The sequence below is a fragment of the Dysidea avara genome, chromosome 5, assembly GCF_963678975.1.
Source record: "Dysidea avara chromosome 5, odDysAvar1.4, whole genome shotgun sequence".
NCBI classification, from domain to species: domain Eukaryota; kingdom Metazoa; phylum Porifera; class Demospongiae; order Dictyoceratida; family Dysideidae; genus Dysidea; species Dysidea avara.
This window is the reverse complement of record NC_089276.1, coordinates 19,314,827-19,342,779: the sequence shown is the minus strand read 5'-3', so window position 1 is coordinate 19,342,779 and position 27,953 is coordinate 19,314,827. Positions and strand designations below refer to the sequence as shown.

The 27,953-nt window shown below is 36.4% G+C and overlaps 1 protein-coding gene across 1 annotated transcript; it reads left to right on the top strand.

Moving 5' to 3' along the window:
- Nucleotides 1–27,879, top strand: LOC136255815 (hemicentin-1-like). The gene is made up of 11 exons (XM_066048710.1): nt 1–132; nt 17,633–18,946; nt 19,469–19,741; nt 21,055–21,354; nt 21,627–21,899; nt 21,951–22,244; nt 22,291–22,602; nt 22,651–22,941; nt 24,826–25,143; nt 25,862–26,137; nt 27,566–27,879. The coding sequence occupies exons 1-11, from the start codon at nt 78–80 to the stop codon at nt 27,739–27,741; spliced, it is 3,882 nt and encodes a 1,293-aa protein (XP_065904782.1). The 5' UTR covers nt 1–77; the 3' UTR covers nt 27,742–27,879.
- Nucleotides 27,880–27,953: the final 74 nt, after the last annotated feature.

The following is a 27,953-nucleotide window of genomic DNA, read 5'->3' as shown; positions in this document are numbered from 1 at the left end:
GTAGCTGAGCCAGAGCGCCATACTGAGCTACTACGTTGAACTCTTTCTGGTCCATTTGTGCCGTGGATGCTTGAACGATGATTTTTACGGTGATCCTGCTTTTGGGGTCCCTCTCTATTCGCTGCAGCAAAGGTAGGTCGTAATGGGTAGGTACGTAACTAAGTCTATATGATGTAACTACAGCGAGGTAGCTAAACAGTAATGTCAACAGCGAAAAAAAAAATTTAAACGTCCTGATATTTGACAACATACAGGAAATAGCGAGGGAAATAGTTGAGCTACAAGGTGACGGGGCCTATACTCAGGGGTACACAACTACCTGAAACCCGGGTAGCTGGATTCCTGGCAAGACGAAACCGTACATTAGGTAGGTGCTGCATGGTACTATGAGACGGCAGGTATTATGGGACACCTACGTAGCTTGTGACGATTTTCTCGTCATTAACACTTGTTTATGTAGTGAACACGGGGAGTGAACATGCTGTGAAAATATGGACTAGACTCAGGGGTACACAACTACCTGAAACCCGGGTAGCTGGATTCCTGGCAAGACGAAACCGTACATTAGGTAGGTGCTGCATGGTACTATGAGACGGCAGGTATTATGGGACACCTACGTAGCTTGTGACGATTTTCTCGTCATTAACACTTGTTTATGTAGTGAACACGGGGAGTGAACATGCTGTGAAAATATGGACTACAATACATTGCAGTAGCTACACAATATTTATAGCAAAAATCAGAAAACGGGCCTAGCTGAAAAATGAGATGAATTTAAAGCTGCACATATGCACTGCTATACCCACATTTCCTATGTTTTTTGGTTGTGTGAACACGATGGCAACCTGTAAAATGTAAGAAAATCCATTAGAGTTGGAAATTTCAAATATTTAATTAGGTGGAATTAAGCTCACAAACCTCTGTTGTCAGCAAAGATTACACATTAGTATAGGGTGTGGCTTAAGTATTTTATAATTTTAAATATCATCAGTGAGCTGAAAATGTTATAAGGAATTGTTTTCTTCCTTATTCAATGCAGTAAACTACATTAAAGAGTATGGTGTCTCATAATTACTGTAAGTGTCCCATAATTGGCTTGAGTGTACCTTAATTTTTCTGCATTACTTGCTACAATGAAATGATTTTTAAAAATTTATACCACTAGTAGACAGAGCAGTAGTGACTGTAACTACATCTCAAGTTTCAATACTTAAGGTGATTTCCTTTTGCTTTTACAAAGGATTAAATATGTGTGTCTCGTAACCCATCCAAGATCTGGTCATTGACCATGCCATGCTCTACTGTGTATTATTCTGCTCAGATGAATGATTATTGAAATTAAATACCACAATGTGTGCCTTAAATTTGGTAGTCTGAAACTATTTCCCTTTGGAACAGCATAAATTAAAATTTTTGTGTCTCATAACTGCAGCGTCTACTCCACGCATGCAAATGAATATAGTGAGTATTAAGCATCTTGGCCATGCACGACAGCCATGTAGGACAGCTATACCCAAAAGGAAAGCAATAGCTATCAGCTACTCACCAGCCGCCGGGCACCAGTGAAGAGCGATGCACTGTATGTGATAAGCCACATGCAGCTGGCTATCTATTTAATATAGCTGAGCCCTCGCCGTACAACATGTGATAGCAGTAAGTCCTTGGCAAGGCACTTATCGACGAGCTTATCGATTACATTCTTTTTCGAGCAGGTACTTATAATTTTAATCAATAGGCACCGTGCTGAGAAAAAACAGTTTGGTCACGTGAGACTAGCATGAACTTATATGACTTCTTTCTTTTATATTCTGCCAAAAAGTTTATGATTCTGCAGACAACCGGCAAATTGTGGTGTCAATTTCTTTTTGTCCACTGTTTTCTGGATGATTAGTTATATGCACCTATCAATCCTCCCCACCCCCGGGTAGGGTGGGGAAATACAGGGGATTTGACAAAGTCTAGTGTCAATTACTAGGAGTATAAAGCTTCCCCACTATGTCCCCACCTTGAAAGAGGGGTTTCTAAAGGGATTTGATTTATCTATTAAAATTTTTGTTCAGCAAACTGCCGCCGTCAAAAGCCTCAGGGGTGGGGCAATATGTAGATGTCAAATCACCAGTGGACTCCTGGGGGTGGGGGATGGGGCTTGACATTGATAGGTGCAATATACATAAGTAGCTACATCTGAAGTCAACCAGAATCCAATGGTTGTTAGGATACGTATATGTAAAATTATAGCTTCAGTAACTGCCAGTTATGCAGAGAGTTGATGTATGAATTAAGAATAATGGTAATGACCTGCCTGCCCGTGCTCTACGTTTGAAACTGTTTTCTGATGAAAAACATGTACAGAAAATCACCAAATAGCGGCCTTAAGTAAATAAAAGTCACAGTTTTGTGACTTTCTGGCACTTGATAGCATTTCTGGAATTGTGTGTGCCAGTAAATTTCTCTATACTAAATCTTCCTTGGTAAAATGACACAATTTGTGATACTGTAGCTGTACTGACTAATTGAACATAAGTTTTATTATTTAAATAATATAGTAATTTCCTTTTTACTGTAATTTATTTCCCGATCTTCCATGTTGTGGAAGCATGTGCCTGAAGACAGATCACACTTATAGTTTGCAGTGTTGGGAGTAACGCGCTACTTATGTAATGCGTTACGTAATATTATTACTTTTATGGTAACTAAGTAATATAACGAAATACACTATAAAAACAGGTAATATAACTTAAGTTACTTTACTTACAAGTGTAACGCATTACCTAAGTAATATAGTTACTGTAATGAATCTAATATTACGTAATATTATTACTACAAGTAACGAAGTTACTAATCTCGTTAGTAATCCACTGAGTAATGCCTAGCCACAACGAAGTAATGAAGCCTGCTGAATGAAGCTTATTCACCAGCTTCCAGTGTTGGGAGTAGCGCGCTACTTATGTATCACGTTACGTAATATTATTACTTTTGTGGTAACAAAGTAATATAACGAAATACACTATAAAAACAGGTAATATAACTCCAAGTTACTTTACTTACAAGTGTAACGCGTTACCTAAGTAATATAGTTACTGTAACGAATCTAATAATATTACGTAATATTATTACTACAAGTAACAAAGTTACTAATCTCGTTAGTAATCCACTGAGTAACGTCTAGCCACAACAAAGTAATGAAGCCTACTGAATGAAGCTTATTCACCAGCTTCTTACTTATAACCAACATTTGCACATTGCTCAACAACGCAATCATGTCACGTGATAAGGTGGTAGTTTCACACGTGACAGCTTAAGGCTGTGGACACAAAGTAATATAATATGTAATATTATTACAGTTACTTTATTTTATGGGTAATATGTAACTGTAACTAAATAGTTCAGTTGCAAGTAATATGTAATATGTAACTAGTTACTTTCAAAAGTAACTTGCCCAACACTGATAGTTTGCATGTACCTAAAAGATGGAAGTTTTTACAAAGAGCTCTTCACCAACATAATACAACTATATATTTAAAGTACACCATTAATATAATAGTAATTTTATTTTAAGGGTAGTATAACCATAGGCAGCTCCAGAATTTTTGGTGACTGGTTTCTAATCAGGAGCATAACTATATACTTTTGGTGAAGACAAAAAAAAGGTAGCCAACTGCCTGCTGAGAATAACTGCTCTCCACTAGTTATATATTAATATCACTGATAAAGTACATAAAAATCCTTATTTATGGCTACATATATAGCTTGCTACACTGCTTCTTCTATACGTAATACTGTGTTTGACTGCTTTATTAGAGTGATTGACTGCTCTATTAGAGTATCTTGATCTGAATGTATGTCTTGTGCCTTTGCAAAAGGTATGCTTGAATACATTTGAATGGTTTCTGGAAACCTCAGGAACCCCCTTACAGCTGCCCCTGGTAACTAAATAGTTTTTATTGCAAATATTAAATAGTAACGAGTAATGAGTTACTTTTACAAAGTAACTACCACTGTCTTAGAGGGGTTCCACTGTATTGTTGCATTTATACTGTACCCTCTGTATTGAGAGCCCATTACCACTACTAGAGATTGACAATAAGTGACTCACACATGCTTATGTCTGTCATAGTTGCTACCCAGAGGAGGTTGGACGCGTTCACGTGAGCTGTACATTTTCATTGGAAAATCTTCATTTTATTAAAACTATAGTGCATTTGAAAGCTTATGTATTTCTAAATCTAACGGCATGATGAACCCCATACAACACCGCTAATCAAGCTGGTAAAAAAACCAAAGTTTAAAGCACCAATAAAATATATTATGCAAAATCTGTTTTATCATAGATAGATTGAGTAGGGTAATACAGCAATCTCAGTGTAACGCAGTGAAGGGTTGTTGTTTCATTATAGAAAATGTACGTGATAAGTCTGGTGAAGTTTTATGCATCAAATTGCAATTTATTAATTTCACCCCAAATCTAGAGTGCTTTTAGAAAACAAAGTACATTGACTTGAAGCTTACGTGAAGGACGATCTGAATATCTAACAAACCCCAGTGGACCCCATCATTTTTCAGATTAGTATTGGATCTATGGTATTGCGACTATTGAGGGTCACGTGAAATACCAAACAAAAGAATGTAATTAAGAGCAATATGTTTAAGTAGCGCTTAAATCGCATCCAACCTCCTCTGGTTGCTACCAAATTCAATCTGAGGTTATAATTTTCTTGGGGGAGGGGCATGCCCCAGATCCCCTTAGATAAAGCATGCTCCACATGCTGAGCTTGCTTCACACGCTTGTTTTCCTATTAACACCCTCTCCTGTGAAACCCTAAATCCACTCCTGGAGTTACAAGACCTGCAAATTCCTGTGACTAAAAAACTCAATTTATCATCAGAAAGTTGTGCAACAATCAAATATGTGTGTCTAACATAGTGAAAGAAGCATTTTTCAATAATTATGTCGGTATCTGCTATAAAGCAGACTAGATGCTGTGTCACACAATGGAATCCATGCAATTGAACTAATGTGGCTTATTGTAGCTACAAATAAATGACGCTTTTTATTATGTTTAATAAACCTCGCTGTATACACACATAGTGTACAGTTATTAAAATATTACATTTTAATTCACTAATAAAGCTCTGAATATCTTCAACAGTTTTCCATCCTGCATTGTCTCCTTGCAATAATATTTCAGCTGGAATTAAGTTCCACAAATCTACCACTGTTACTTGCCAGCTGTGCGAAAGAAAATGAAGATGACTGGCTGCCGAGTCAGAGCCATACAATCTATGAAATGACCTTAGGGTTTCTGTTTTAAACGATGGGCAAAAGGATTGCAGATTTCCTCCCCTTCATCATTCTTTCAGCACTTTACAGGATTCTTTAATCTCGGTATTTCAGGTTTCCTTAACAGGATTGATATTTCTGCATCCATAAAGCAAGGTTTTAAAAGTGGGGATTTCATGTATAGTTATAGTGAATATTTTATTTCATACTACTTCCTCACTGTATTTTTGCAATAATGTTTCATACTGTATTTACTGTTTGGTGCTGAAATTTTTCACAAGTCATTTAAGTAGTGTGTAAAACCAAAAAAAATTCAGTCCAGTGATCCAATCCAGTAATATTATTATTGTTATTTAAAAGTCCATTTGCAGTCTTCCACGTCACTGTGTATGTTGTTTGATTGCAAGTGTAATATGTGTGAGACAGACAATTGTGTGGTACTGGTCTGTGTATAGTGTTACATGATACAAAGCTTGTTTAGGGTGTACTTACATACATTGTGGATGTGTGGGCACATTGATTTAGCAGCTGATATATACAGCTGGCAAAATGGTTAGCAGCTGTTTACACCATGTTACATATTTCAAGACCACAAGAGATTGATCAGCTAATAAAAAAAACATTCTGATCAATAGTTATAAAGTTATGTCAATTTTCTCTCAACCACTAAAATCCGATAGTTGCCTTTCCCAAATGAGAAACAATTGCCCATAACTACTATATACTTGTGAAGAAGATCAAAAGATCTGAAACTCAGCAGGCACAAAGTTTGACTGTGCAGTCACCAGTACCAATTAGTCATAAGATATGAGTCTGACAGATGATGATGATGGTGATATGCAACCTCCTCATCCATTAGACAAATTTTAGGAACCAAGAAAAGGTACACAGTGGCAGATACAGATGAGGAGGTAAGGCTACTACCTACAGCCCATTGGTAACTGAGCTAGTTATGCATTGCAGTATACAGTAAAAATCACTATATAATGACATTGTTTTGTAGTTAAATTTTACCATGTAAGGCCTTGTAGAAATGTTTGAAGCCTTAATAATAAACTTTGTAAATTCTCTAGATTAATACTATTATCAGGTGCTAGTTTAATGAACTTAAAGATGGATGACTAGTTTTGAGTGGCTTTGTAACTAGTTAACTGAGTGGCTTGGTCACTAAAGGTTACAGTAGTGATCATTAAAACTAAGTTTGGGTTCACCAAATGTAAATGCTTCAGGCAAAACACTGGGGTTTCCATGGAGCCCTTGAAATCTTTTCCCCACATCTATCACTGTACCACTGACAATAAACATTCTGCCCATATATACAAAGTAGTGCATAAGTTCTAAATTTGTGTCTTGCATTTGCCATGCAAGACAGCAAAAACTTGCTCTGCTGCTTTGCTCCTGTTTTACTCAGTATTCTTGTTTATCCAAAGAGCTCTTCAGTCTCCTCTCCATTCTGTCATAATGCACTTGATGTTAGGAGCAAAGCACCTTTCTTTCCTAGAGTAAGGCTGAGCACAGTGTAATTCATGTGACATATGTGACATCTTGGGTAGGAGGGATTTTTCTTTGCTAAATTTATTATTTTTAAAAAGCTGCAACATTGTCAGGACATGAGTACTTCACTCTTCATTTTCTCATGCTTTTCCACTACTGTAAAGCATTAGTTCAGGAAATACTCTCTAGGCCACAGATTGCTCAGAAGAGCCGAGAGTCTCTGGCTCTTCTGAGCAATCTGCTTAGTTCAAATTTGCTGGACTCTGTTTTTCCACCTGTCAATTTAGTTTGACAGCTGAAGTTACACCACAACAGCAGCTGCTAAAAATTTGTTAATTACATGTTTACATGTTATATTATTTGTCCATTTACTTATTTATGGCTTCCAATTACACACTATTTATTCAGGACCTTTATATGTACTGTATATTATTTAAACACTTCCAAATGGGTTAAAATTGGATTGTAAACCTCGTGGTTACGTATTTTCTTATGTTATAGTCACAGCAACAATTAGAAATGGCTAGTCTGACGCCAACCAGAATCCAACACAAGTCACTTGGAATCAATGCTGTAACAGTTTATACTGCATGATTGTCACATCAGTGAAAAATCTAAATCAATTGACTGCATTCCATTTGCTCATCCATCACTGCACATGTTGATGCAATTTTGCACCAAATGAAGGAATCGTCATCTGTTATGACTTGAAGTTACTAACTGCTGTCATTTTCCTTCTACAGTACATGTTGAAGGTTGTTTTGTTTTTTTTGGTGTAGTTACCAAAACTTCCACCGCATTTGAATGAGGAATAAACAACATGAGAACTGTCTACTGGTAACAATAGTACCAAACGTATGATCACAAGTAGGTTTAAGAGTTCGATTCTACTGTTGGTATTGTTTTCTTTCTACTTAAACCTTCCATGCATACTTTTAAAAGCTTGAATCACTTTGCTCATCATACAGTACAGTACATCATAGGATGGTATAGTAGAGATCATGAAGGTTTGTGTTTTCTTTTCAAAACTCATCAGCCAAACACCAGTCCGATCTTTCCTTCACAATTGTATACTTGGTAAGTTGGTAGTAGTGGTTGTAGGCCTGGTCAAATACTCCAGCATAATATAAAGTTGCATTCTTCCTTTGTTACATTATGCACACCAATTGGGTTCATCAGTCACGGTAATTTTAAAAGCAAACAATAAAATATAGGAATTTTGAATTGGAGTAAGCATCATAGAACTAAAAAGTAATCTACACCTACAGCTATACTAGTGAATATTCGATCTTCAATCATGACTATATATACTAATGACAAGTTACCACTAAAGTAGGAAATTAACTGTGCACTAGTATATATTATATCTAATCCAAAATAGCCAAGCTTTAAAAAAGGGTGCGGCCCTCAAAAAGGCTATGGTGAAAAAAGATGTGAAATCCAAGGTGGCGGCCAAGAAATGGCTGTGATGGTAGGTTAATGGTAAAAATTTTAATAACAATAATTCATGTGAATTTGGTGACGCTAGGTCTTAGCACAAAATTCACCTGAATTGTCGTTATTAAAATTTTCACCATTAACCTACCATCGCAGCCATTTCTTGGCCGCCACCTTGGATTTCACATCTTTTTTCACCATAGCCTTTTTGAGGGCCGCACACTTTTTTTACAGCTTGGCTGTTTTGGATTAGATTTCACTTCTTTTTGTATTTGTATACCCCAAAGCCAGCCTATGGCCGGCTTTGGGGCTTTTTTAACTTATTGTTTTTTCTTTACCACAGGAAGAAGAAAAGATGAAGCAGATGTTAAATACTTTAAATATTTCTGAATTTATCAGTAAATGTACAAGTTATATAATACATATATTTATTACAGAGCTCTCTGCATGGTGATTTCTTTGTAACTTAACACTCTACAAGGTGACTTCTTCTAGCAGATCTCTCTACAGGGTGAATTGTTTGCAGCTGAACTATAACTCTTCTTCTAGCTGATCTCTCTACAGGATGATTTATTTGCAGCTGAACTATCTACAAGGTAACTCTTCTTCTAGCTGATCTCTCTACAGGGTTAACTTAGCTGAAATATCTACAAGGTAACTTCTTCTAGCTGATCTTTCTACAGGGTGATTTGTTTATAGCTGAACTTTCTACAAGGAAACTTCTTCTAGCTGATCTCTGTACAGAGTGAATTGTTTGTAGCTGAACTGTCTACAAGGTAACTTCAATCTTCTAGCTGATCTCTCTACAGGGTGATTTGTTTGTAGCTGAATTCTGTATAGGTGATTTGTTTGCAGCTGAACTCTTTACAGAATGGTTTCTTTGTAGCTGAACTCTCTACAAGGTAACTTCTTCTAGTTGATCTTTCTACTGGGTGATTTGTTTGTAGCTGAATTTTCTACAGGGTGACTTGTTTACAGCTGAACTCTCTATATGGTGGTTTCTTTGTAGCTGAAATCTCTACAAGGTGAATTATCTAGCTGATATTTCTACAGGGTGATTTGTTTGTAGCTGAACTCTCTACAAGGAAACTGCTTCTAACTGATCTCTGTACAGCGTGAATTGTTTGTAGCTGAACTGTCTACAACATAACTTCTTCTAGCTGATCTCTCTACAGGGTGATTTGTTTGTAGCTGAATTTTGTACAGGTGATTTGTTTGCAGCTGAACTCTTTACAGAATGGTTTCTTTGTAGCTGAACTCTCTACAAGGTAACTTTTTCTAGCTGATCTTTCTACTGGGCAATTTGTTTGTAACTGAATTTTCTACAGGGTGATTTGTTTGCAGCTGAACTCTCTACATGGTGGTTTCTTTGTTGCTGAACTCTCTACAAGGTGAATTCTTCTAGCTGATCTCTCTACAGGGTGATTTGTTTGTAACTGAACTCTGTACAAGTGCTTTTTTGTAGGTGATCTCACTGCAGGTTGATTTGTTTGTAACTGAACTCACTAAAGGGTGATTTGCTTGTAGCTGAACTCCTTACATTGTGTCTAGTTTCTAGCTGATCTCTCTACAGGGTGATTTGTTTGTAGCTGATCTCTCTACAAGTTGATTTGCGTGTAGCTGATCTCTCTGCAGGTTGATTTATTTGTAGCTGATCTCTCTACAGGGTAATTTGTTTGTAGCTGAACTATCTATAAGGTGATTTGTTTGTAGCTGATCTCTCTGCAAGTTGATTTGTTTTAGCTGAACTCTCTACAGGGTGATTTGCTTGTAGCTGAACTCCTTACATTGTGACTAGTTTCTAGTTGATCTCTCTACAGGGTGATTTGTTTGTAGCTGATCTCTCTACAAGTTGATTTGTGTGTAGCTGATCTTTCTGCAGGTTGATTTGTTTGTAGCCGATCTCTCTACAGGGTAATTTGTTTGTAGCTGAACTCTCTATAAGGTGATTTATTTGTAGCTGATCTCTCTGCAGGTTGATTTGTTTTAGCTGAACTCTCTACAGGGTGATTTGCTTGTAGCTGAACTCTCTACAGGGTGATTTGTTTCTAGTTTATCTCTCTACAGGTTGATTTGTGTGTATCTGATCTCTCTACAAGCTGATTTGTTTGTAGCTGCATGATCTCTCTGCAGGTTGATTTGTTTCTAGCTGATCTCTCTACAAGTTGATTTCTTTGTTGCTGATCGCTCTAAAGGTTGAATTGTTTGTAGCTGAACTCTCTGCAAAGTGTTTTGTTTGTAGCTGATCTCTACAGAGTGATTTTTTGTAGCTGACCTCTCTTCAGGGTGATTTGTTTCTACCTGATCTCTCTACAGGGTAACTTTTTGTAGCTGACCTCTCTTCAGGGTGATTTGTTTCCAGCTGATCGCTCTACAGGTTGATTTGTTTGTAGCTGAACTCTCTACAGGTTTGCTTGTAGCTGAACTCCTTACATTGTGTCTAGTTTCTAGCTGATCTCTCTACAGAGTGATTTGTTTGTAGCTGATCTCTCTACAAATTGATTTGTGTGTAGCTGATCTTTCTGCAGGTTGATTTGTTTGTAGCCGATCTCTCTACAGGGTAATTTGTTTGTAGCTGAACTCTCTATAAGGTAATTTGTTTGTAGCTGATCTCTCTGCAGGTTGATTTGTTTTAGCTGAACTCTCTACAGGGTGATTTGCTTGTAGCTGAACTCTCTACAGGGTGATTTGTTTCTAGCTTATCTCTCTACAGGTTGATTTGTGTGTATCTGATCTCTCTACAAGCTGATTTGTTTGTAGCTGATCTCTCTGCAGGTTGATTTGTTTTAGCTGAACTCTCTACAGGGTGATTTACTTGTAGCTGAACTCCTTACATTGTGTCTAGTTTCTAGCTGATCTCTCTACAAGGTGATTTGTTTGTAGCTGATCTCTCTACAAGTTGATTTGTGTGTAGCTGATCTCTCTGCAGGTTGATTTGTTTGTAGCCGATCTCTCTACAAGGTAATTTGTTTGTAGCTGAACTATCTATAAGGTGATTTATGTGTAGTTGATCTCTCTGCAGGTTGATTAAATTTTGTTTTAGCTGAACTCTCTACAGGGTGATTGCGTGTAGCTGAACTGCTTACATTGTGTCTAGTTTCTAGCTGATGTCTCTACAGGGTGATTTCTTGTAGCTGAACTCTCTACAGGGTGATTTGTTTCTAGCTTATCTCTCTACAGGTTGATTTGTGTGTAGCTGATCTCTCTGCAGGTTGATTTATTTGTAGCTGATCTCTCTACAGGGTAATTTGTTTGTAGCTGAACTATCTATAAGGTGATTTGTTTGTAGCTGATCTCTCTGCAAGTTGATTTGTTTTAGCTGAACTCTCTACAGGGTGATTTGCTTGTAGCTGAACTCCTTACATTGTGACTAGTTTCTAGCTGATCTCTCTACAGGGTGATTTGTTTGTAGCTGATCTCTCTACAAGTTGATTTGTGTGTAGCTGATCTTTCTGCAGGTTGATTTGTTTGTAGCCGATCTCTCTACAGGGTAGTTTGTTTGTAGCTGAACTCTCTATAAGGTGATTTATTTGTAGCTGATCTCTCTGCAGGTTGATTTGTTTTAGCTGAACTCTCTACAGGGTGATTTGCTTGTAGCTGAACTCTCTACAGGGTGATTTGTTTCTAGTTTATCTCTCTACAGGTTGATTTGTGTGTATCTGATCTCTCTACAAGCTGATTTGTTTGTAGCTGCATGATCTCTCTGCAGGTTGATTTGTTTCTAGCTGATCTCTCTACAAGTTGATTTCTTTGTTGCTGATCGCTCTAAAGGTTGAATTGTTTGTAGCTGAACTCTCTGCAAAGTGTTTTGTTTGTAGCTGATCTCTCTACAGAGTGATTTTTTGTAGCTGACCTTTCTTCAGGGTGATTTGTTTCTACCTGATCTCTCTACAGGGTGACTTTTTGTAGCTGACCTCTCTTCAGGGTGATTTGTTTCCAGCTGATCGCTCTACAGGTTGATTTGCTTGTAGCTGAACTCCTTACATTGTGTCTAGTTTCTAGCTGATCTCTCTACAGGGTGATTTGTTTGTAGCTGATCTCTCTACAAATTGATTTGTGTGTAGCTGATCTTTCTGCAGGTTGATTTGTTTGTAGCCGATCTCTCTACAGGGTAATTTGTTTGTAGCTGAACTCTCTATAAGGTGATTTGCTTGTAGCTGAACTCTCTACAGGATGATTTGTTTCTAGCTTATCTCTCTACAGGTTGATTTGTGTGTATCTGATCTCTCTACAAGCTGATTTGTTTGTAGCTGATCTCTCTGCAGGTTGATTTGTTTTAGCTGAACTCTCTACAGGGTGATTTACTTGTAGCTGAACTCCTTACATTGTGTCTAGTTTCTAGCTGATCTCTCTACAAGGTGATTTGTTTGTAGCTGATCTCTCTACAAGTTGATTTGTGTGTAGCTGATCTCTCTGCAGGTTGATTTGTTTGTAGCCGATCTCTCTACAAGGTAATTTGTTTGTAGCTGAACTATCTATAAGGTGATTTATGTGTAGTTGATCTCTCTGCAGGTTGATTAAATTTTGTTTTAGCTGAACTCTCTACAGGGTGATTGCGTGTAGCTGAACTGCTTACATTGTGTCTAGTTTCTAGCTGATGTCTCTACAGGGTGATTTCTTGTAGCTGAACTCTCTACAGGGTGATTTGTTTCTAGCTTATCTCTCTACAGGTTGATTTGTGTGTAACTGATCTCTCTACAAGCTGATTTGTTTGTAGCTGATCTCTGCAGGTTGATTTGTTTCTAGCTGATCTCTTTACAAGTTGATTTGTTTGTTGCTGATCGCTCTAAAGGTTGATTTGTTTGTAGCTCAACTCTCTGCAAAGTGTTCTGTTTGTAGATGATCTCTCTACAGGGTAATTTGTTTGTAGCTGAACTCTCTACACAGTGACTTGTGTGTAGCTGAATTCTCTAGAGAGTGACTTAATTGTAGCTGAATTCTCTACAGGGTGCATAACTTGTTTATAGCTGAACTCTCTTCAGTGTGACTTGCTTCTTGCTGAACTGTCTATAAGATTAACTGTTTGCAGCTGAACTCCCTACAGAATATATAACTTGTAATGTAATAGAATTCTATAATGGGAGTGAACAAATTAGCCCAATGCTCTATTAGGGTGACTGTCCTATTAGAGTATCTCGATCTCGCATTTGCTACACGGAGTTGGCTTTCGAATCATAACTCAGTGGTTTGTAATCCGATTCTTCTGTACTACTGCAAGGACTTTCTATGAAGATTATTCCAGCTATACACCGATTTTCAGCTCATTGCTGTAAGCGGTTTGCCTAGTAGGCGTGAAAACTAATACCTTTTTATTCATAAAAATCGATCGCATAATTGTGACACAGGTTGGGTTTTGTGTCATATCTCCATGGTCTTTATCTCGATTCCTTTCAAACCACCAAAAGGGACTCCTACGATGGTTACTCCATCTACGTAGCAATTTTCAACTCATTCCATGAAGCGGTTTACCTTGTAGGCGTGACAACAAATCGATCTTGTTTTACGCAAATAATCGGTCATAACTCCTGAACCATTCATCGGATTTGCACCAAATTTGATGCTAGGATTCGCCTTTGGACTCCGTTTCTGTGTGCCAAATTTCAAGTACGCGTTTTCGTTTTATAGCAATTTTTGCAAGTGTGCGAAAACACGAAGAAGAAAAAAAATCGAAACTTTGGCAAGTCGTATCTCGGATATGGCTGGAGCGATTTCCTTCAAATTTGAAAAGTAGACTCCCCTGGCTGGCTGGAAACTCTGTAGCAAATTTGGTTCCAATCGGATAAGGGATCACCGCGATACAAAGGTGTGAAAATGACGTTTTCTTTCTTCCTGTAATATACTCACGGTGTGGCGCGCCGGCTTCTTGGGCCGCACGACACACTACCGTGTGTCTTGATATCCACACAAAAAAGCCAAGAGTCTGGGTGAAAAAGGATTTGAAATGAAAGGTGGCGGCCAAAAAATGGCTGCAATAATCATAATGTCCATAAAATACATTATAGCTAAATGTTAATGAACACAGAATTTTTTAACATCATTGCAGCCATTTCTTGGCTGTCACCTTTGATTTCAAATTTTTTTCCATCCCAGGCTATTGAAGGCTTCATCTCTTTTCACAGTTTGGCTGTTTTTGTGTTCTTTTTGTGGTCAATATTACCCCAAAACCAGTCATAGGCAAAGATACAGGTGGCCAAAATTTCATTTTTTCTTTGTTTATGAGGGCCTAGATCATTCTTTTCGCACACTTTGCAAAAAATTGTTATGAACCTAAATGTGTAATTTCATTACCTTGAAATTTGGTACAAATAAAGAACATATAAAGGTGAATTCACATACTACAGTAAGTTTGCAAGGAATTTTATAAGTGTCCACAGTGCTATGAATGTTCATTCATACAAAAAGGATCATGCTACAGAGTAAACTGCTATTAGGAATAACTTGAAATTTGGTGTGTGCATAGGCTAGCCATTGTAGCAGTGCTTTTTGATGGTTAGAAAAACAAAGAAGTAACAACTACAGAGTTCCAAAGTGAAAACCAAATAGTGGGGCTGAGATAAATATCCTAAAAGAACAGTCTCTGTGGGGTAAAAAGTGAATGAAAATGTTCAAAAAATCTTAACAGAACTTAAACCAGAGACCTCCACACTGAACACCCAAATCATTAATCACTAAGCCACTGCTAAATACATCTGTTCACCTCACTTAATTTCTATTTAAAAATGAAATTTTTCATAATTTGATAGATCAAATTCTAGGTATTTATTTGTGTTCCATTAGAATTCAAAAATATGCACTCTATTATGCAGAGCATTACAATTAAAAGTCAAATAGAACAACACAATTATAGCTTCTGTCTTCAATAATGATCATTGTGTCCGAGAAAAATGTGAGTAATACAAAACCCAAAGCCAGCACAAATGGAATCAAAAATTGCTGTGTGGCCTACCCTACCTGGTGGACAGCTGTATGTATAATACATGAATGGTGTGCTTTGGAGAAAAGACCATGGAGTTAACATTGATCTTTCTACTTGACAATATATACACATGGTGTAGTGCTGGCTTAGTCTTGAATTATTCTGATAATACAACCAGTAGTTGTAATAGTTCTTATGCATGTTGTGTGTATATGGTGTTGCTATGTATGTATGTATGTATGTATGTATGTATGTATGTATGTATGTATGTATGTATGTATGTATGTATGTATGTATGTATGTATGTATGTATGTATGTATGTATGTATGTATGTATGTATGTATGTATGTATGTATGTATGTATGTATGTATGTATGTGTTGTGTTTTTGTGTATTCTAAGTATGGAGGAATGGCTTTGACAAGTACTGTGAGTCTAAATAAATAAATAATCAATCAATCAATCAATCAATTGGTTGCATAACACACTACCATACATCTAGGTATGAGGCTATTTTGCTCCAAAATTGAACATTTCACCTTTTATGCTTTTAAGAAATGCCCATTATTCCTAAATATATGCCATTTTCTATGGCCAATAATATCAGTTAATTTGCTATTATAATATTAGGCCATTTACGTTGACGTTTCAGCTTCAAATAGTTTAAGCTGGTTGCTCTATTAGAGTATTTCATTTCTACGTGACTGTTTTACTAGAGAACAATACTGAGTGATTGGTCTATTAGACTCTATTAGAGAATCTCAATTTTAATTTTAATGGAATTGTGTAATCTGCACTGTTAAAGCTTTATAATCACAACACAATGCCACGTAGTATATAAATTCTCAATTCCCATACATACCTATTATGCTCAAAATTATTCCAGCAAGGAAGTACTCTTTTCACCATGTTTCATGACCCTTGCGTATGTAAAATCCATCATACTTTAGCTTTATCAACAGCTACCCTGTAGAGTGAATCAATACGCCTATTCCTTTTTTCCACAAGCGATCAAATTATAGAATACTTTACCCCAGTACCTGATGAGTTCACTAGATTTACAAACTTTCAGAGAGAGGCTACTGTATCTAATCATACTACTTACTTATCACACTTACATACACATGTACAACAATACTCATATCTGAGTTTGTACGTTAATGGAAATAAATAAATAAATAAATATGGTTAGAAATCATAGCATATGACTGGTGTGCTTGCTGGTGTGTCACTATGGTAAAGCTTCAGTCTTTTATTGTCTACTGAAACACTGTAAGTTTATTAGCAATTCATTGGAATTATGACAAATTTTAGAGCATTGCACTGCATTATAATTGGGAAAATTAAAAAGGTTGGTCCCTACTTTGAAAAACAGGGTTCTACAAAATTTAGTAACCAGAAGACCTTGTATTGGGCACCTGAGTAAAACGTGAAAAGCAAGGACACATTCACAGGACCTAAGGATTAGCTACTAATTTACTTGAAGCTTTGTCTTTGAACTCAAACTAATTTAGATCACATCTCATCCTTGACAGTTGCTAATAATAGAGAAATTCAGCAGTGATTGCACAAGCCTATTATGCCTAATTTTAATTATATACCACCAACATTAGATAAACAACATTGTAAATTAGCAATATTACAATGCTTCAGATTATAGGACCTATAAAGTAAATGTTTAATAGTGGAATAAGTAGTGGTTGTATGTTGAGATACATTAGACAGTAGTAGTGCCAAATTCAGTTATGCAAAAGTCAAAGCTGCTAATAGCCAACAGTTATCAAATACATTAATTTTGTACTTCTAGTGTAGGTACAACCACTCAACTACTATTAAATGGGCCTTAGTCACCACTAAATATAGTGGCCTTGATGGTTGCCCTCTAGCAGGGTAACATCCAAAGGCTAATTATTCACAAACCACAGTCCATTACAACTCAGCAATACGTACTTACAATGTGCAGTATATATGGATTGAGATGTTTCATTAGCCATACTGTATTGCATTGTATTATGGTTGCAAATATTGTATTACATATTAAATTGATATGTATGATATGCTCTATACTAATTGGCCGTGCCGTCAATTTAATGCCCATACATTCGCTACCAGTGCTACAAACAAACACCTGCCATGGTTTGTAATACTCCAGAGAGAAGGAACAAGGGATCTATGGAATTTAGATCCTGACCAGCAGCCAATTAGACTCACTGCAAAATACAAATGTGGGTGGTACAAATAAAATCCAAATATTATTTCCTTTAAACAAATTTGACAAAAATGCAAACTTAAACTTTTGTATTAAGAAATCATCGTTATGACTTCACAATGCCCAAATTTTATCAAAATAATTCATTATGTTGATATGACATTGATCACGGACTTAATTATGTAATTGTAATTTAAAACTTAAAATATGGCAATACTTGGATTTTACCTGAACCACTCACGAATCTAAACCAAATATTCTGCTACATAATTAATTATAAATAATTTTATTTCAGGAAATACTTACTACTTGGGATTCTATGAGAATAAGTATACTAGTTCACCAACTCTTTTTTTAACAAATACTGAAGAGTTGAGTGCATTCTACTCAATTGAAGTTCCTGGAGTGAGATATTCTTACAGTGGAACTATTACCCCCTCTGGTTCAGCAATTGTTAATCTTCCTAACAGTGTTCTTTGCAGATCATACAATGATCAGAATAAGGGGATTTACCTAAAAACCAACAGCAGTAATGTAATTGTGATTGGTCAGAATGTGAATTCTCGTAATGGTGATTCTTTTCTAGCCCTGCCTAATAAAAAGCTGTGCAATGCTGAATATGTGTATTATGGGATTTCTGTGCCTTCAACCAGTTATGACAGTGTAGTACTTATTGTTGGCACAGAAGACAACACTATGATTAATTTGACAGTCACACAAACTGTCAATGTCAAGATTAATGATACTGTTAATAGCCTAACCAAAGACAGACAGTACTCCTTTATAGTCAACAGGTTACAAACAGTATATATAGGATCATCAAGTGATCTCACTGGGACTAGAATTGCTTCAACAAAACCATTGTCTGTATTTAGTGGTCATGAATGTGGATATGTACCTTCAAGTTATAGTTATTGTGAACAACTCGTGGAGCAGATTCCTGCAACTATGTATTGGGGTAAAGTACATTATACTGTGCCATTTATCATCTCAACATATTACTCTCTAACAGTGTTAGCAGCATATAACTCTACCACCATTGATATATACTGTAACAATGTACGGAGATCTTATTCCATAAATAAAGAAAATTTTGTAATACTTAATCAACAACAAGGATACTGCGCAATTCACTCAAATAAAGGAGTTTTAGTGGCCCAGATTAGTCAAGCACACAGCTATTATCAAAGAAGTTATGAAAGGTATCGATATAGGCAGACTTTAAAATGGACAGATGTTGATCCAATGTTAACCATAGTACCGGCTACTGTACACTACAGCAATGAAATTAAGCTTTCCACCATTGAATCGTCAAGCTATACTAACTACATTAACATTGTTGTGCTAGCAGAGTATTACCAACCAGATATGATCTACTTGATATCAAATGGAGAGAACAAGTCACTTCAGTCACAATCTTGGACATCGATTAGATATAATGGCAGAGTTGAGGTATATGGTGCTCACATGTCCATATCAAAAGGTGCAGTTAAGATTGTCCACACTAATTCTACAGCAGTAGCTGCAATGACAGCAGTGGTGTATGGTTCGAATAGTGCACCATCATATGGTCATCCCAGTGAATTTAATATCCTGAAATATTTTCCAGGTATGCAATAATACTGTATACTGTACATATCTGCTTCCTGATCAATAATGGTTATTACTGCTTCAACAGGAAAATTATGTTCATGACATTTTAACAAATCAGTAATTATACTGAACCTGTACACACACACATACACAAAATAAAGCAAAGCCTCATGCAAAACACAGCTATTGCTGCCCAGTAAATCAGCTATGCACCACTCAGACATGCAGGAAAATCTGGGGCAGGACTTTTTGCCCACAGGAGGACTGCCAGATCTCATGGAGAGTGGCCATGGAACTTGAAGTTTAACAATGGCCACTAAGCGACATAAGAACAGTTGAAAATTTGCTTGCCCAGTAAACACCAGATACCATTGATGTGGCCTAGTGGCCTGGTGTCAACTAGTGAAGCAGCACACACACACACACACGCACACACACACACACACACACGCGCGCGCGCGCGCAACACTATAATACTACATACACACATGCATCTGCTGAGCGCCATACGCCATTTATATTCTGTTTAATTATCCAGAATATCCAACCATAACCAATCCTCCATCAAATCAGTCAGTTACATTATTCACTAACAACCAAACCCATTCATTAACATGTGAAGCAGACAGAGCATCGTCTTATCACTGGAGAAGATTTGATAAGGATATGCCATCAACAGTCAGTGGAGTGAACACTAACATTCTAATTTTTGGTAACCTGCAACTTGAAGATGCTGGCCAATATCAATGTGTAGCCACTTGTGAATTCACTGGCAACAGTTTCTCAGATTATGCCACACTGACTTTTAAAGGTACCAGTATGTAATTGTTTGTGATTGTAGTGATTTTATTGTACCATAAAATGTTATGTGTCATTGACTTTACCATTTCTGCTTAGCAGTTTTGTACACTTACAAGCATACACAGTTTCAATGCTTTTGTATGGTAAACTTAACATAGCAATCATTTAGCATCAGATATGTATACTGATCAGCTAGAAACTTATCTTTCAGTATTCCAAACACCTACTGAGTAGGAAGGACCTCTCAGAAAATGCCTACAACTAGCACTAATATTGTGTAACAAGTTAATACCAGGGTTACTGAGTGAAATTGTAGGAAATGTGGAGACAACCAACAGAAAATGTCTGATAAGTGATAAAGGTCATTATGTCAATATACTGGTTGGAACCACAATGCTTCTTTGCACATCTTCCTCTAGGGTGATCAAGCAGCTAGTCACCCTGCATTAAGATACTTGAATAGAGAAGTCCAAACTTTCACTGCATTATAAACCTGTGGACTATAGCTGGCATATAAATTATAGACTAGGTTGTCAAAAGTGAAAGCTAGAGATTTAACTATTAAACATGAAGGGTTTACAAAGTATTCTAACAATGCATAATTATTATATAATTGGGAAGCTTCACCTCCAGCTTCAGTACAAGAAGTCGTGACAGTGTACGTGTATGTTGTCAAGCTGGAGTGACTCAATGGTTCATGCTGTCCTTAGCCTCCTCGGCTCAAACCTGACAAGCATACTGCAACTATCACATACCCCATTTATCCTGAGGTTGCAGGTACAACTTCTCACACCTACTGTATATGCAGGCACTGTCAGTCATATAAATGGAAGAGTTTTACTTTGTAAATCACTTGATTAGCAACTTTTAAAATTTTCCTGGTTTCAAGAGAGTAGCTTTCAGTATTGACAACTTAGCTATATGTCAGCTAGCCAAGTCCACCAAATTTTCAGGTTTTCAAAGTAGATCCCTGATGGGATAGTAATAAATAGAAAATTCTTAACTGCAGGTGACTGCTCTATTAGAGTATTATGGTTGTTAGAGACACAAGGGTCCAACAATTCTGCAAAGAACCATTATGCTGTAAACTCCAACCTGTATATTGATATGATGACCTTTATTAGGCATTTTCTATTGGTCATTCCTACTCCTGCTTTCCATACCCATACGTTCCCATTTCCTTACTTAAAATACTATGACAACCATTCTAACATGTATGCACATTTACACACAATCCACAAACCAGATGACACATATACAATAATTTCATCAAGAGTTATTTCCACTGTATTACAACTTTCTATGCACGAACATACATTACAGTTTTGTCTCCTCGTATCATCACTCATCCTACCGATACAAGCGCTGCTGCTCCTTTTAGTGGTTTGTTCAAATGTTCTGCTGGAGGAAATGGTCATCGTACCATTACTTGGTACAGAGAACATGTTTCCAATGATCTATTACATGAGAAGTGTATTACTAGTCAAGTGTCATCACCAGAGATCACTATTAGCACTCTAATTGTTCCAAATGTAATTGATGAAGATGAAGGAAAATATTATTGTGTAGTATGGGCTAACAGGCTGGCAACAAGATCAGAAAGTGCTATTCTTTATGCTTCAAGTATGTTTGTTTGCTTTATGTATATATACACTGCATTCGTATAACTGTGAGTGTATGTTTGTACAAATCGTGGGTTGACGTTGCTTTGGAAAGCCCTAAAATATCAACAATACTGTGTAACAATGTCACCTGTCCAACACTTTTCATGAATATTTTACCATAATAAATAATTTTGGTCTGCCAAATGAAGATTTTGTATGTAAAGCCTATACACTGTTTGTACAGGGCTTAAGCAGATAGGGTATTTATGTGGTAACCATTGTCCATTCCAGCTTCACCTCTTCGGCCAATTGTATTAACATCTCCATCAATACAACTTGCCATTAATGATTACAACCTGTCCATGGAATGCATACCAAAAAGGGATGGCTTCTTTTACATGTGGGAGAAAAGAAATGACAATTTTTCATCACGAACGCAAGGGATCCAGTCATCACAACTGAACATTTATAATGTGACACCAGAAGATGCTGGAGATTATCGATGTGTAATGAGCAACTCCACTGGAGATATAGTATCTAACTATAAGTCAATCACAATTGAAGGTAAATATGATCCTTTCTTGACACTGTAAAATTTTCATTGCGTTTGTATAGTGTTGGTACCAGAGGTTACGATAGAGCCTGAGACTTTTATTGAGGCAGAAACATGTGGTGAAGCTGTCTTAAAGTGTACTGCTTCAAGCTTTGATGATGTTGCAATTACATGGAAAAGGTTGCATAAAGAACTACCAGAAACTGCTGAATTTTCTACCTCTAAATCAATAAATCAAAGAGTTAGCATAATGAAGATAACAAAAATTACCTGGTACCACAAAGGAGATTACTATTGTGTGGCAAAGAATTATATTGGAGAAGTCAATTCATCATTTGTCCACATTAATGTAACAGGTGAGCTGTGTGGTGACTAATAATATAATTGTTTGGTAATCAACAGTTCCATGTCCAAGAACGATCAGCCCACCAATGCCTGTTGTTGTCCGTCCTGGAGGAACTGCCATATTTAATTGTCTGGCTTGGAGCTTTGGTGGGTTAGTGTATGAGTGGAAAAGAAACCACACATCAATGCTACCTATAATTGTGCAAACATCTTTTGAGAAATGGTCATCTCCAGATGATTCTAGTTTCTCTTCTATGTCATATGTGATCAGAATTCCTGAGGTGAACACATCATATGAAGACTACTACTGTTGTGTAGCAACTAATGCTTGTGGGAACAATATTAGATGTGCTTGGCTTGAAGTAGATAGTAAGTTTATGTATGAGAAGTGATGTGTGTATCATTGCTACTTTGTAGCTAGACCAATAATCACAACACAGCCATCATCTGCTGTGATCAGTAAGAATAATAATGACATAGACACAATGGAGTGCCTAGCTACTGGAATGGGTCCTATTCTATACAAATGGGAGAAGTACCAGTCATCTAGTAATAGTTGGATAAGACCATCCTACAGAGCTGTGAATATCACATCATCTAAACTGATATTTAGTCTGATCACTGAAGAAGATGAAGGTGTCTATCATTGTGTTGTCACAAATGATGATGGTAGTGTTATATCTGATAGTGCTACTATTACTGTGTATGGTGAGTTTCAAGCAATGTTATAGCATAATATGAAATATTCTGTAAATTGGGTTATTTTCGATGGTAATAAATTTTCAAGGTTAGCTACATCCACGAAAATTTAACACGTGAATATAAACAAACATCGAATTTTTTTCGCATGTGTTCTTTTTTAACCGGCATGTTTTAAGGCTTTACAGCACAAGTGCTGAAGGTCTGTAGGATACCTGGTCCTACAGCCTGTCTAAAGTTGTTACAGAAAATATGTTTGAAAAGGTGGGGAAAGGAGAAAAATCCATGACTGGACCTAGGCAGCCTCGAACCTGCAGCAATCTGATTAACACTCAAACGCTTACAGGAAGTTAGTAACCATCCCACTCTGTGGTAAGTCCACTCATGTTATTAACAAGTAATACTACTTCCTCTTCAAAGAAACAGCGAACAAACATGAGACATTTTCAAGGAACATGTCCAATACTTCCGTCTTTTATAATGGCTAGCTACTGCATATCTATCACTCATTTGTAGGTTCTCGTGTGCAGGTAATATTTTCACCAACTGTAGCAGTACATAGTTGATGATATACATGATATCCACGTACACAACATCACGTCATCAACTTGTTAGCATTGCGTGAGCTTGCTCGCTGTTGTAGGTGTTGTTCCTTGCTGTGCCTGTAAGTAAAATAGTGAACAGTCTATCAATCAGCAATACACAATTGTTATAATTTCAGCGTGACAAAAATTTCATGTAAAAATATTTTCGTGGGTCCAGGCACCCATGAAAATTTATTTACACGAAAATTTAACTCATGAATATTTTCATACACGAAAATAACCCAATTTACAGTATACAATGTGTACTTCAGTATATGTACATGTAATATGGCTTTAGTAACCACTACCACATAAGCCATGGTGTTCAATGCGTTTTCATGTATCTAGTATGCACAGGGCTCCAATGTGTTTATTAGAAGCTTGTAAATGTAAAAGGAGATAAATCGATACATCCTTGGTTAAAACTTTGTATGCATGCTTTTTATCCTCAACTAGTTATAGTCGTTTGAAAAATATTAAAATATCAGTCCGTCTTATGTGCATTTTGGATCAGCATTTTAAAATCCAGTATCTCTGGCTCTTAATGTTTATTTGATCCAATTTTTTACTTATTCCATGCATGTGAGGACACTTCTTTAACTCACAATAATATTATAATCCTATTTATATCAAATTATTTGCTATAGAAAAAGGAATTTGATTATGGAGTTTTGTTTACACAACAACCACAAGGCCATTATGTAACGTTAAAGTGCAAAAATTGGCCTGAGTGAAACCACATGGAAAATCTCACAACTTATCAGTCTAGTGCTGTTTATAATAACACAGTAAACATTGCTAACCTGTTGACAGTTGAAGCAATTATCTGGTTTTCAAGGTGTACAAAAGTAGCAATACGCCATTGTAACCTGTATAATCAATGTGCTTACTGTTTCTCTTCATTAGTAGTGCCGCTATCACTTTGAAGAGTTGTCCACAGTCCTTATTATCGACAGTCAAAAAGTGTGCAATGATTTAACTTACCCACAATAGTGTGCTAGGGTCCAGTTATCCCTGTTCCCATTCACTTAAGGGCATGACCGCTACAGGATAAGTGCAGGGGCTACTAAAACACTCAACAGAAACTACAGAGTGTTTAGAAAGTGATGCTACATGACACCATATTCTTCAATTGTTTACTATTGGATTGTAGTTAGAAGTCTATCAGTAATCTACAGCAGATAACCCTGCAACCATGAATTTTCTACTGCTCTTGTAATTTATATTGTACAAACCTGTTCAACACGTACAACTCATTATGTTTATAGGAAGTAATTAACAGTGTAATATATATGTAATACTTTATTAGGCAAGCCAGTCATCTCAGATATTAGTAATGATACAGTTTCAGTTGAAGGCAATAAAGTAAAACTGTCATGCAATGCCACTAATGATCCTGATGCTGTTCATCCATTACAAGTTTACTGGTACAATTCTGATGGTGATCAAGTCATATCAGATGGAGAACATGTTTTAGTTTATAACAACACTGACCCAGGTAGTGAACAAACACAATCAGTGATATTGTTTGACCATGTGAATCGTACTGATGATGGAACATATACATGTCGAGCTTTTAATGATCTTAACTCAACTGCTGATAAGAATACTACTTTGACTGTTGAGTGTAAGTATAGTAGATATGTATGTGTTGGACTTATTTAGACAAGAATACTTATTATCTAATTACTGAGTTGTAAAAAAGGCAAGAAATTTCTGATATGATGACAAAGAGGTCAGCCAAGCCAAACTAAGGGAGAACAGCAGTGGCTCAATGATTGCAACTCTTGGTGTTGGCTAAGTATAAAGTCCACTGGCTCAAATCCATACTAACTTAAGTATTTTGTGAATGTTTCTTATTCACATTGACTGTTCTATTAGATTACCTCAAACACCATGCTATTTCCATGGGTGCATCAAGTTTCCCTTCAAGCTGTGTTGTATTATTATACTGTAGCATGTCATTCTATCCATCTGTATGTATGTATGTATGTATGTATGTATGTATGTATGTATGTATGTATGTATGTATGTATGTACGTACGTACGTACGTACGTATGTATGTATGTATGTATGTATGTATGTATGTATGTATGTATGTATGTATGTATGTATGTATGTATGTATGTATGTATGTATGTATGTATGTGTCATTATGTGTGTCAATATGTACAGTATGTACTGTACATATGGAAGTTGTACTGTGTACTATGTAAATTACCATTTCAACTGCACAACCTACAATATAAATTGAACTGCACAACCTACAATAAAAAGTAGCCACTTGTCTATATTTTCTACTATTACAATGCAATGCTCCAATAATATTTTCATTCATCCATAGATGCTCCAACTGTCACCATCTATCCACCCCAGTCACCCTACACAGTCAGTGTTGGTACTAGCTTTTTCCTATACTGTAGAGCTGATGGAGTACCTGCACCAACAGTACAGTGGTTTAGTGATAAAAATACAGTGGTTTACTATGCTCAGGTATACCAGCAATCATACCTGGTTCCAAGTGATACACCAGGTACTAATATATACACATGTGAAGCAAGCAACAATGCTGGAAAAATTAAGCAAAATGCGTATGAGAGTATTACTGTGATTGTGGAAGGTACAGTCTGAGTGATTAATATTATACAGTATTTTACAAAATGTTATGGATTGTAAAACCAGGTACACTTACAGCCGGCTCAGGCCAGCTGTGGGTGTGCATCAAGATTGATTTTGGAAAACCATTATAGTCTGCAATTCTGATTGTCTGCACATATGCTCATGTGAGCAAACGTTTTGTATTAGAAGTAGCCAGCTACAGGTTTTGGTTCTTATTAAACCTCTAGACAAGTAAGCTTTGCTCTGATGTGGTCTACTACACCTGCCCAGTTCAAAATTTGGCGAAATGGTATAATCATGAACATATTGGAAAAGAGTTCCTAAAATTCCACCAGTCACCTTCAAAGCATACTAAACTCCTTCTAGTTAGCACATGCTTGTCCTGTAATATTTAAATTATCAAATGACAACAAGCCCTGAGGCTTTGTTTAGAGAATTTGTGTTTTACAAAAACACTAACTAGCCAAAAAATGAAGATGCTTCATGTATTTTGCTGGTACATGGTGTTAAGCAATAGACAGATTTCATAATAATGAAAAATTCAAGTGTTGCCCCTAGCAACCTAAATTTTACATTGTTTGTAGGTGTCAATGTCTTAAGTCACTTCTCCAAGTTTTAAAAGGATAGCATAAATAAGTCACATTATGAAGTTGCAATTTCCCCATACATTGTCAATGAGAGGGGCAACAGTTGCCCTTCTCAGTAATCACACAAATCATGGGATTCAAGGTGTAGTACATGTATCTACTGTATGGTCATATCTTATGAGCTATATACATTATCCATTTAAAACTTGGAGAGATTATTGTTGACATTCACACCTAAAAATTATGTAATATTGAGACATATGTACTTTTGAATTTTTAGTTTTTGCATACGTTGAAATACCTCATTTTTGTGATTGTCCAGAAGGGCAACTGTAGCCCTCTCACATAGATATCTTTGGGAAAACCACAAATTTCAAAATGTCATATCTTATGACATATATATGTTATCCTTTCAAAATTTGGAGAAGTTACTTTAGGCATCATCCCCTAATAATACTGGGAAATGCAGGTTGCTAGGGGCAACGGTTATTTCTATATGCTATAAAGCCTTATTGTGGAATTTGTCTATTGATTTGCTTGCACTTCAGCTTCATAGTAACAAACAAATACTATATTAATTGATGAAGTAATTTTTTAAAGCTCAAGTCTTTTTAGTCACTTGGTTTAGGTATTAAATTTCATCTATGAGTACAAAATTTTGAATTAATGTAGAAACATGAAATAAATCATGAAAAATGATGTAAGCCTGTGCAATAGCATATAAAACTTCACTCAAAGTTGCTTGTGCAATTTTGAGTGCAGTTTTGTGTGTTATGTTGGCCCAGTTAATCCTCAAACATAAGAGACTATTTGTGTAGTTTACAATAAATGTTATTTTATAGCGATGAACTGCCCACCTTTGAATCATCCTGATAATGGACAAATATACATCATTCCAAATGGCCAAACTGCTTTCTTTATCTGCAATGAAGGCTACACTACTGTAGGTAGTTCCATTTCATATTGTGTCGGTGGAAATTGGAGCTTTCCTCCACCTGAGTGTAAGAAATCTTCATGATCATGTGAAGAACAAGTGTGACAGTGTGTGTGCTAGGATTTTATGGTGCTTTTAATATTTTAAGAGTTTTTTTCATAACTGGTGCTAGCTGTATGTGTTTGTTATTCATTTACTCCATTTATTGTTTGGTGAAGTTCACAGATCATAAAATTACATACTATCAAGAGTTAATAATAATGGTTAACTCTTGCTACTACCAAGAGTTAATAATA

Bases quoted from the DNA above. Each gene is read 5' to 3' on its own strand.
- LOC136255815 (XM_066048710.1), top strand. From the start codon at position 78: ATGATTTTTACGGTGATCCTGCTTTTGGGGTCCCTCTCTATTCGCTGC. The intron at 21,355-21,626 runs GTATGTTTGTTT...TGTCCATTCCAG, and splicing joins TGCTATTCTTTATGCTTCAA to CTTCACCTCTTCGGCCAATT. The intron at 22,603-22,650 runs GTAAGTTTATGT...GCTACTTTGTAG, and splicing joins TGCTTGGCTTGAAGTAGATA to CTAGACCAATAATCACAACA.